Source organism: Pyrus communis, chromosome 4 (assembly GCF_041283825.1).
Source record: "Pyrus communis isolate YQ-2024b chromosome 4, ASM4128382v1, whole genome shotgun sequence".
NCBI classification, from domain to species: domain Eukaryota; kingdom Viridiplantae; phylum Streptophyta; class Magnoliopsida; order Rosales; family Rosaceae; genus Pyrus; species Pyrus communis.
Genome location: NC_142568.1, coordinates 19,133,097 through 19,144,898, shown reverse-complemented (window position 1 = coordinate 19,144,898; position 11,802 = coordinate 19,133,097). Strand labels below are relative to the sequence as shown.

Below are 11,802 nucleotides of genomic sequence, written 5' to 3'. Positions count from 1 at the left end.
GGTAAGCACCAATCCATCCATAGCATCAAAACCAATAGGTAGAATCTATGTAAAACTTCTTGACAGAGAGAAATAACAGCAGTAAAAGGTGAAAAAAAAAAGAGAAAAAAAAGAGAGGAAACTGATTTCTTAGCTATACTATACATCAAGTACTATGAAGCTCATGATCTATTTTTCTTGTGTTTTACACTGCATTGAGCTTGTGCATCGACAGGGCTTTTCGCTCTACAGAGCTTATGCTTCATCCGCCAAGGGAAGAAACCTTGCAAGCCACAACCCTTGGGCGACGAGTACGACTGCCTGCACACCGTTCTCGAAACACAGGCCTCCGCCGGCTCCGGATAATTCCACGGGTAGCAGAGTCTCTTGCTTGAACTCATCTGTGACACGTTTAGCTTCAGAGCAGAAGATGCAGCCAATGCAGTTGCGTCCGGAAGAAACCGCTCGATTATGAAGTTCGGACAGTTTTGATTCATCTCGTGCCTTGATTCTTCTGCAAGCTTCAACTTCAAGCTGTGATCTGTTTCATGTTCTCTCTGTTCTTTCTTTTCCACAATGTCTATTGCCTCTGAGAGTGAGAACACATCTATGGCATCCGAGAAAGCCTCGTTGCTGTAATCAACATCGTAGATATCATCCTCAACGTCACGTAGATCATCATTGTCATCAATGTCGCCCTCACATCCATCATCGAGTTCATGATCACACTCGTTGTCCTTGTCAAGAGACCGGTGCCACCATCCTGGGGGAAGCTTCGGGCGAGGAGTGTCCCCAGGCTGGATATCGTCACCCGCATTCGAGTCCTTGGGCTTGCCAGGGACTCGTTCCCAGGAAAATGGAATCCGCTCGCTCGCTGGCAGCGATGCACCTTGTAAATCTTCACCGCCGGAGTTTCCAAGGCGGCGGGTTGAGAGGAGTGGTGCATTGAAGTTCAGCATCCTAGGACATTTTGGACTGAGCTGAAAGCTTTAGGTGAGTGATAAGGAAGGAAATGGTAAGAGGTAGTTGAACGAAAATAATTGCAGGACAGTTGGAAAGTTATGGACATCTCATGCAGTCCGTTTAGCAGTAATTTTCACTTTAAAATGGTCACAGGTGATGAGGTAGAAAGACCCTTTTGTATGAAATTTGGAAGAGATCCCTTGACTTATTTGGAAGGATCATCAACGTATAGCGGTTAGCATAGGTCCATGTAGGGATGTTTCTTTCAAGTCAATCGCTTAACAATTGGGAATACGCATAAATAGAACCGGTACAAACTCTTAAACAGATGAACTCTCATTAACGTCTTAAGCGTCCATCTAATTCTTTGATTAAAAGTTTGTAACCAATTCCAAACTCTGTATTTCCTGAAAAACTAACAAGAGAAAAGTTGGCGCGGATAGAGTGTTCAAGAAAAGAGGAAGATGCAGAACTGGCTCTGAATTTGGTACCAAAAAACCTCTTTAGAAATAAATCAATTTCGTGCCGGTTCTTAATGAAAACTGTGAAGCTGATGCAACAAATGAGAGAACAGAACGACAAGATTACAACACATCGCAAACCACTTGGCAAAAACAAAGGGTAGACACATCTAAATTGGACAGACACACAACAAGCTTACACGATCATGTACAAGATACTTTTTCGCCTCCGGTTGCTTCTGCTTTTGCTGGAGTAGAATATCAGACACTAGCAGCAGCAGGTCTCTGCTCTACTCAATAAGTTGATCCAATCAATAAACAGTTGATATATTTACACGCTATCTTGCTCCTCTCTACTCTCCTCCTTTATGAATCCAAATTCTCTCCTTGCTTCCGCTTTTCATACCCTTTTTGAAGGCCATGGGAATCTACAATTGTACGTTTCTAAAGACAAAATCCAATGGATCGCCTATGCTGACAATTGCTGGCCATTCCCATGTTAAAAGAATCAGGTAGCAGCAGCATGATTGCCCCCCCGGACGGTAAAGAATAATCTCTCTGTGGTTCTCTCACTTCTGTTGTTCATTGACACGTTCCCGTGATTTAGCATAGAGGTCATGAGTGTCAGCATGGTTGGGATCAAGACAGAGGGCTGCTTCACAGTCTCGGACGGTGGAGACAAAGTCACCCATTGACTCGTGGAATGCTGCTCGAAGATGTAGCAACTGCAGGTCTGGCTTGAAAGTTATGGCCTTTGTTAGCTCTTCAATGGCTTCTCCTTCTTTGTGGTCATCCATCAAAACTGTAGGGCCATAATTCCCATGTTAGTAGTTCACAGTTTTTTCAAACACACACTCACAAATACATACTTTCGTCAGAAAAATTCACGCTTTAACACTGTACAGCTTTGATAACATAATCATATGAAGCATATAACAGAACACAACCTAGGTCCTTCCAACCGAAAATCAAAAAAATGTTTAAAAGGTTTCATTTTTCCCTTCTTTTCTTTTATCGGGGTTTCAGTCAGAAGCCCTTGTTAACAATACACTTCAGAGAAAAACTATTCAAACCCAAAACTTTAGAAAGACCAAAATTCCCAGCTGCCTTTGTAATAGGAGAACGGCACCAAAGAAATTCCATAACTAAGAATCCATAAAAACGTCACAAGTGGATAGATGAGGTTTTATTTTTCTCAATTGAGCTCTTGAAGTGTTTTTTATAGAACTTACAGTTGTCACGTTTTCTTTTCCCTCTAGTTTATTATTTATTAAACCATCAACATCCTTCTTTTATAGTAAGTTTGGTCAAGTTTCAAGTTGGCAAATACATCAGCATGCAGATTTCTAAATAAAGTATTAGTGTTCAATTCAAATCCTACTACAGAACAATAAAGCCCTCTAAACTGACGAATTCATAGCAATTGAAGCTCCAACAAGCAGAATAGACCACTAGCCCCTTCTGCTTTAATACCTAGATAAGTACAAACTAGTTTCTAAGTGATTCGATCGGCATATAGGATATCTACCCTAAGTTAAGGCCCAAGGATATAATGACAGGCATCTCTGTATATTTAAATAGTACGATAAATGCCATGGATACAGTACGGGTTTCATCTCTGAGCACTAAGATTTAACCATAAACAATAACTTCCACTTTAAATGGCATGCACCAAACAAACAAGAACCATAGTCACAACATACCTGCGGCCCTATATCTGTACGGATATGTCCTCAGGGGATCTAGTTGTGTTGCCATACTTAGATCACTCTTTGCCATATCGCGGTCACAGTATTCTGAACGTTTCTCATAAGCTGATGCATTGTTTCTAGCCTTCTCTATCAGCTTTGTCATCTCATCATATGCAGCCTTGCGTTGATTTTTAAGATGATATACTCGTGCTAGACCCTGATGTGCTCTTGTATGCTTAATGTTGAGTGCATTCGTGTAGCAGTCGGCAGCAAGATCCAGCTTATCAGAGTCTACGTAGACACTTCCTAAATTATTTAGAGCCTGCATGATAATATACCAATCTGAATAAATTTGAAAGTTTAGATACCAGGATTGAAAATTTTTTTTCCAAGGATGACACTTACTTGTCCTTTTCTAAGACCATCCGAAGGGCATCTAAGCGCTTCCTCTAGAAGCTGGATCACGTATGTTGAAGACTCAGAATCAAGACTTGAGTCTGCTAAAGCATATGCTTTAAGGAAAAATGCTTCAAATGATCTCTGGATAGCAATGGACTCCTCTGCCTTTGCCAATGCTTCTTCACGATGGCCAGTGTCATACAAGATCCATCCTTCATAGACAAGCCGCTCATGCTCAGAACTAGAATGATTCCGAGCCAACCGAAGACTATGCATAGCAGCCTTTTGACAATTTAACCTACGATTTTGAGGAACATCAGAGATGCTACTAAAACAGACTAATATAACAACCAATGACATCAAAAAAGCAATAGAAATTGGACTAAGTGGAGTGTCATCCTTCTCTATAATACGTCTTAGGATCAAACAAGGTTTAGGGTTCTGCCCAACATGCAATATAAGTCGGTCAGGCACATACAATTCCAATGAACTGGAAGTGACGAATTCTACGTGTGTCAAGAACTAAAGATGTTATGTTCTGGATTAAGCCCTTCAAACAAAAACAATACTACTGACTTGAACAAAGGCAGTTCATTAAATCCACTATAGATAGGATAGTTGGTATGGTAATGTACCGCTTTCTCCTACTTACCGCAACAGAAGGAGAGACTGCCTAAAGTGTAGAAGGCTCTTCCCAGGGTCATTTGCCAACATATGATGTACAACAGCTAGAGAACCAATATCATCAACAGAGGACCATCGATCATACAGTTGCATCCAACAATCAGCCTGACTCCACTGTTGAACAAGAGGGTGGAGCAGCTCTACCAGATGGTCACCATGCATTTTCCCATGAAACATCATGTAATTTGGGTCCAAAGTCAAGAGTGCCCGGACATCTCTGAGAGCTCCTTCAAAATCTTCAAGGGCAATGGAAAACCAAGCCCGCAATTCAAGACAATCAGGAGAGACCTTGAAACCAATTATCTTATTGATCTCTGTGATAGCTGCTTCAAACTGGTTCTCCTCCAACAAAGAAACAGCCCTATACTTGTATGGATAAGATAGAGTTGGATCCAAGTGAGTTGCGGTGCTCAAATCCATCATCTTTTCCTTTCCAATACAATACAGAGATCGTTCCTGATACATCCACCCAACCGGTGTATAATCAGAAATGAGAGAGTTCATTTGCTTGTAAGCTGCATACTTATGGCCACGCTTGAACTTGGCCCTCGCAATGCCCACCAAGGAATAAATATGACCAACCTCTACTGCTTCTTCAAACCACCACTGAGCATCTTTAAATTCTTTCCTCTCAAGCATCACAACACCTAACAGGTGAAATGCAAGTTGCTTCTGCCAAATTTCGGTGGCACACTCTGCCAGCCTCTCTAGAAGCATCACTGTTGTGTTCGATCTCATGTCTTCCTCAATGGCAATCTGGCTCAAGAAATAATACAAAACGAAAGAAGAGTGCCCGGACATAGCCAACCTTTGCCTAGCTTCTGAAGTACAAAATAATCTCATCATATGAGGATTGTGCAACGAACTCGGTAGCTCCCTCAAAAACACCTGCAAACAAGCTGCCACTAGAAGATGAGCAGTCTCCTCCAATCCATAGTCAATCAGCAGCATTGCATCTTCCAGTTCACAAACCAAAGATGCCAAATGAGAATCACACACCGACTTCAACTCATCGCAACAAAACCTGTTTGCAAAGGATAGCAGGTCCAAAACAGTTCTCACTTCAAAAGAATCTACTCTTTTTATCCTGCTAAAAATCTCCACTGCCCTCATTGCCTCCACAGATATCCCATTCTGTGTGAAATTTATCTTCTCCCTTCGCGTCTCCGTGAAGTTACCATACAACATTGCATTGAAAGGCCTAGAAAGCGAGGCAATGTTGTATCTAACACACCTAATCTCAGCATCTCCAATACAAAATGAAATATCACCATCCTCCTCGGAAGTGGAACATACCTTATCCCCCATCACAAGATCAGCATCGTCCTCTTCCCCCCGCGGCGTCCTAGAACACATACAAGACTCAAAAACAGACTCGGGATCATACCCGGAAACCAAACTAGCCTTCGGACATTCAACATTTCTACCACAACAATCCATTGCTGACGACCCAATAAGCTCATCCTCTCTCCTCTCATACCTCAACCAAGCCGCCAGCACCACCTTCGAGTGCACGTCCACCGCGTGTTGCCTCGCCGACCTGAGGCTCCGCCGGAACAATTTTGGATCCGACAGACCCCGAAACGTCGCACATTGCTCCAAATACATCTTCCACTTCTCGAATTGGGGGCAAATCTCAATCCTACGGTACACATCAGCTAGGGTTTCGACAAAATCGACCGATTTGAGGGAAGGTTCGATTTGGGGCTCGAGGAGATCGGACACCGGAAGACCATATGGAAGAAGAGTCTCGAGCAAAACATTGTTGGCGGTCGGGTTCGGAGCCTGAAAACTGCCCCGACTCGATCTGGATCGAATAGAATTGACCCGGAGATGGTGAAGAAGCTTGTCCCCCACACCCCCACCACCACCGCCGTTTCCGGCGGCGGCGGTGTCCCCGGAAGGATTAAGCGCGAAAACTTGAGTTCCTTTACACCCATCCATGATCTTCAAGCTACGCATTGTTGTAAATATATTATGCTGCATCTTCCAAAGTAGCAACAAATTTCAAATTTCCCAAATCACCCTCAAAATTCAAAGCTCTAAATTCAAACAAAATATAATTAATTTAATAAAAAAAATTGAAGAAATAGATAGATAATTGGGAGCTACCTCATTGCCCAGCAAGCACCACCGTTTGGGCACCCAGAAAAAAAAAAAGACACAAAATTGGAGGTGGAAACGATGGTGATGCTGGCAAATTCGAGGTGTGCAAATCACAGATTTTTCTGGGTATTATTCCCTTTTTGGTTTTTTTTATTTTTATTTTTCCCAAAGAAAATGGAGAGAAAGTTGGGGTGTTTGGAAGAGAAAGAAGAGAGAGAAGTGGCAAGGAAGGAAGGGGAGGGAATGATTGATTGATCACATTGACTTGCAAAATTTGGAACCAGATGTGTTGAGGTGGAGGGTGGCCTGGCGTGGCCGTTGCAACCGCCACTCTCTCTCTTTTTCTTATTATTCTTGTCTTGTCCATCTAAATATGCGCCTTTCCCTTCTCTCTGTTTATTGGCTGTTTTAATTTTTTTTTCTTCCCGACTACGATACATCTTAAAAAATGATTGCGATTAAAATATCGAGGCTGAAAAGATTTATAAAGTTATCTTGTTTTTTTTCTTTTACTGTTATCCTATAATTTATTAACATAAAATATTAAACTTACGACGTATCGTGTAAAACACAAATTTAAATTTCATCATCAACCACTAAACTAATAATAGTATTATGTGGAGTTGTAATTCTGTGCAATGTCTGAGAGTGATAAGATGGATAGAATATTATGTCCTAGTAGTGTTTTAGGACACAGGAGGATAGGCGTTAAAGTCGGCCTGCCTGTCTTTCATGGATGCCATTTTCCTCTCCTTTTTTCTCCGATCTTTGTTTATTAGAAAGACAGCTAATGTTAGTCGGGGAAAATTGTGCAAATATTATCTGAAATTTTTCTTTGTTCTCGCAATTATCACTTAGACAAGACAAATTTACTATTATTTATTAACTCACACGTCAATTTTATACATCTGTCTCATTTTATTTGTATTTTTACAAAAAAAAAATAATCATATGACATTCTCGATAATCAAGTGTCATAAACCACAGTCGATCAAAAAACAAATTATAATCCATAAAGTTATATAGAAAACTTACTTGAAGAACTCCCATTAGTCGAAGCCATGAATGAGCAAAATCACAGCAATCCTTCTCTTATTTGTCAAAATCTCAATGCTAGCGAACAATATGTTTTAGTCTAGAAAAGAACGTGTACTATGAAGCAAAGACCATATATATAGACTAGCATATGGGCACACACAAAGTGTGTGAAAAAAAATAATTTATTTTTGTTTTTGAAATAGAAGAAGAGAGGAAGAGAGGAAGAGAGTGATAGAGAACGTGGGAGTCGGAAGTTTTTTTTCTTTTTTTTTATTATTATTTTTTTAATTAGAGATATGTTAGGATTACATGTAAGTGAGACTTAAAAAAAAACAGCAAAATTTGGTTGTGTAAAATTATATTTCTGCCCCATATTTCTTATTCATATTCTGTTTTAATTAGAAAGTTAAAATGCATAGCTGAATAAGCAACATAGGTGTGAGGAGAGAAATTTGCTTCTTGAAAAATATGAAAAAAAATCCTAATGTTGGGGAAGTAAATAACCACAAATTTGACATCTTGAATCATAATATTGAATGTAGTGAATAACAAATTTAGAATTACCTTCCACTAAAATTTATAGAATGATAAATCTTACAAGCCCAGAGAAGACAATCCCGCTAAATTATACTCTCGTCCAGCAGCACATCTAACGCTTAATTTTAAGAATATGAGCTTCTGATCAACTAAATGCCCCATTTTTTGTGTGGACATCTTCTCAAAATTGGCAGATATTTGCTCAGTCAAGTTGAGTATGGCAATTTGCTACGCTTTCTGCTCCTAAATTTGAATCTTCATTCCTTAGACCAATTTAGCATAAAATATACCGTTTGCCAAAAAGAAAAAACAATATCTTCAAAATTATATGAATCTGTCTAATTCAACCCAAAAATATAAAAAAATGTTGAATCCAGTAACATCCAATATTCAGAGCCGCGTCTCCGGGGACTTTGTCAGAGTTGTTGCGTGCGATGTGTAAACAAAAAAGAAACTTCTTTTTATTTTTTTATTTATTAATTTATTTTAGCTTTCAACTATTTACTTTATAAATAAAAAATGGTTCTATTTTCTTAATTAGAATGTTGGGCCTTAATAATCTCATGTGTATGGGATCGGACAAGCCCCTCCCATATATATTTCCATTGGGCTTTGACACATGGCGCTCCCTTGAGTATGTTGAAGAATAAAACGAGGTTGTGTGACGATTCTCTTAAAAGGTCTCAGTAAGCAATAGTACTACGTCTAGTAGTATTTTACACTTTTTTTATTTATCGATGTATTTATATTAAAGAGCGAATAAATAAATTAATTATGAACTCGTAATTACAAGATTCAAACCCAGAATTTTACACTTATAAATGGAGTAAAAGACCATTACGAAGTAGTATTAAGTGAATTTTACACTATACTTGAGACGTTTCAAATCAGTTAAATTGGATGACGAGTTTAATACCTAATATACTATAGTTGACTTATCGTATGATTTATCCTATATCTTAAACTCCATAAATTAGAATATTATGTGTAAATAAAAATACATCAGTTGTCCCTACATTATGAACCAATATTATCACTAACTTAACCGTTTAAGTCCAATACTCTGGATGATAATCAAGCTAAGTAGACCTTTTAAGTGAAGTTAAAAAAATTCAGTGTAATTTGAAGTGAACTGCTTAATTTAACTTTAGAGTATAGTTGGTGGTGACAATATTCCCCTCTTCTTGGCCCAAGTCAAAAATTTCAGTTCCTCGTGTTGAATATTTTTGAAGGCCATTTTCACAAATTTGGGCCAGAATTATGGGCCTAGATTGATCAAGTATAAGGTTTTGCATTCGAAGTTCAAAAATAACGAGTTCATAACTGATTTATTCTCCCAGTCTTTTAGACCATGTCCAATAATCTTAGTATAATATGTATCGATATTATGTAAAACAACTATAAACCAAAGCAAAATAGGAAAGTGTAAAACAACACAATTGTGTAGGAGCAAATGTTGGACGTGAAAACGAAGATGGTGAATCTCACGTTGGGAACCTATTGCATGCCCCACGTTAATGCGACAAGAGGAAGCATTGCCCACGGCTTACTACATTAATTCAATTTGTATAGTGGATGATATACACAAAATTGAAAAATAATAAGGGTCTTTTGGTATTTAAAACCTTATTATTAAATTCAAAAAATATTTAAATGTTAATATTACAAAAGAATTCGGATTCTCGCCGGATCTTCTTTGTGAGGATTTCGGAATTTGTAAATCATATTCGTTCATCGTACATAAAAAATCATTTTAAATATTTTTATTTAAAATTAAATACAAACAGTATCTGACAAAAACTCGCACGATGTACAATAAATGAACACGATTTACGGATCCCGGGATCCTCACCAAAAAGATCCAGAGAGAATCCTGTTGGATTATAGAAAGAAGTCTCGGTCAGGTCATCGTCTTTATCAGGTAATCACCACCTCTTCCCTCACCAGCGTCGACTAGTTCAACAACCAAGTGGATCTACAGTGGAGTCGATTCAACACTCATGGTTGCTATAGATACGAATCGGCGCACACAACAAATACGAATTGATGTTGGCCGCGGGCCCAAATTGATTTCGGTGGCAACTCTGGTCAACCCTGCCAGGGAAGAACACAAAAAAGAGAGGGGTCGGATATGTGTTATGATCCCACATCGACTACACTTATGGGGGTGTAGGGGTCCTTAAGTCCTTGGGGTCCTCCCACTTATTGGACTAGTCTTTTGGGTTGGGCTCTTCTCTTGGGCTTGAGTACCTAATATTGGTATCAGAGCCTAGGTTCCCAACGCTGTGAAGGGGGCGACTTGGAAAAGGCTACCTTAACGGGATGCTCAAAGGGTGCGCCGGCGTTAAGAGTGAAAGCCACCAGAGTAAGGGTCGCTGTGGGCGTTGGCTTCCGAAGGGTGGTGTAATGTTATGATCCCACATCGACTACGCTTATGGGGGTGTAGGGGTCCTTAAGTCCTTGGGGTCCTCCCACCTATTGGACTAGTCTTTTGGGTTTGACTCTTCCCTTGGGCTTGAGTACCTAACAATATGAAGTTGATTTTTTTGTGATTGGAGGTTGTTCGCCTGCCCCAAATTTCTTTGCTGTTCAAAAACTCTAAAAACATGCTTTGTGTATTTTTTTTCTTAAATAAGCTTTGTTCTCAAGTTCTTTTTAAGTTCAGTTTTTAAAACAGACTTACCAAACAAGAAATTAGTTTGAAAGTCAAAACTTAATTGAGTTATAAAAATTGCATCCAAGTTGAATACCAAATGGGTCCTAAGTTTTCTTTGACACTCCAGGCGAATAACTTGAATGTGGTGATATGGTGGAATGCACCACAATAACTTCTAAATTTAGCGACTTTGGCCAAAGAATGAACACTCTCAACATTGAGTTTTCAAACCTAAAGACAAGGTTATGCAAATTACTGCGAAGTTCTGAAACTTCTGCACCAGGTTCAGTAGCCTCAAATATATTGATAAAAATATAGGTCCGCCGAATCGGTATTATATATGAATGAAGGATACTCTTTAGAAATGAGTGTCTTAATCGTGATAATGGTTTGCAAGTCTATGTGCCGAACTCTAAATGAGACTTGAGAGTAACCAATTATAAAATACCTCACTTCGTTGAGAAGGCTAATAAAGTGATATCTTTCAACGAAAGAATCCAATTAACTCTTTGCTGCCAGAGACCTGAAATAACTAGCGAGATGGGTGTACCTATCGTGTCCAGGTAGGAGAGAATAAATGTAGGTATTAGGTGGACCATATCTAAATACTCTAAACCCAAATGGGTCAAAAACTAGTTGCATGAATTGCAAAGAATAAGGTGTCAACATTGACTAAGAAGAATAAAGACAATGGCATGTGAGTTGTTTGGGAAAGAAAATTTGGGAGAATTATGCAAAGACACTGTAGTAGTGTAGTGACTAGTACCAATAATCTAGTCGGGAAGGATGAAATGAACAAGTGAATGCCTATGCATATATATAATATATATAATGCATCAACCATGGTTTTCATTTGTATTACCCTTAGAGATGGCATATTTTTATAAGGTATGAAAAAGAAAAGTTCAAACTTCAACTAATGTCACTAGCAAGAATCCATGGATATCTTTTTTGGTTCTAGTTATATACTTATTTAAAGTGAAACATGAATTGATAATCGATGGTCAAAGGCGTACTTGTATGGTGCGAAAAGATTCAAATTAATCCATAAAGGAATGTTATGCCTCAGATGTTTCACATTCGAAAATCCTGGCTAAATTCTTTTTCAGGTTAATATATATGTTGGTCATTGAAGATGTACCCATTCTCATGTTACTGATCTTTTTCAAGTTGATTTTGTAACAAGTTCAACATCTGTTGGTGATTGAAAGATCTTGCAAGTTGATTTTGTAAGAACAAGTTCTGCATTACAATCCTTGACACACAAGCTACTAAATCGAGTTTCGTC

At 38.9% G+C, this 11,802-nt stretch overlaps 2 protein-coding genes across 3 annotated transcripts; both read right to left on the bottom strand.

The window, feature by feature from the left end:
- Positions 1–25: 25 nt before the first annotated feature.
- LOC137722101 (uncharacterized) lies at positions 26–1,077 on the bottom strand. Its single transcript, XM_068461083.2, has one exon. It carries the CDS (start codon positions 936–938, stop codon positions 162–164), a length of 777 nt encoding a protein of 258 aa, XP_068317184.1. The 5' UTR covers positions 939–1,077; the 3' UTR covers positions 26–161.
- A 348-nt stretch (positions 1,078–1,425) lies between these two features.
- On the bottom strand, positions 1,426–6,730 carry LOC137723079 (ethylene-overproduction protein 1). 2 transcript variants are annotated; one of them, XM_068462231.2, is made up of 5 exons: positions 6,290–6,730; positions 4,146–6,163; positions 3,500–3,791; positions 3,107–3,416; positions 1,426–2,205 (listed from the first exon to the last, which is right to left on the bottom strand). In XM_068462231.2, the coding sequence occupies exons 2-5, from the start codon at positions 6,161–6,163 to the stop codon at positions 1,973–1,975; spliced, it is 2,853 nt and encodes a 950-aa protein (XP_068318332.1). In that variant the 5' UTR covers positions 6,290–6,730; the 3' UTR covers positions 1,426–1,972. The 2 variants fall into 2 exon arrangements, with proteins under 2 accessions (XP_068318332.1, XP_068318334.1); XM_068462233.2 differs by having other exon boundaries at positions 4,146–6,157; positions 6,290–6,716.
- Positions 6,731–11,802: the final 5,072 nt, after the last annotated feature.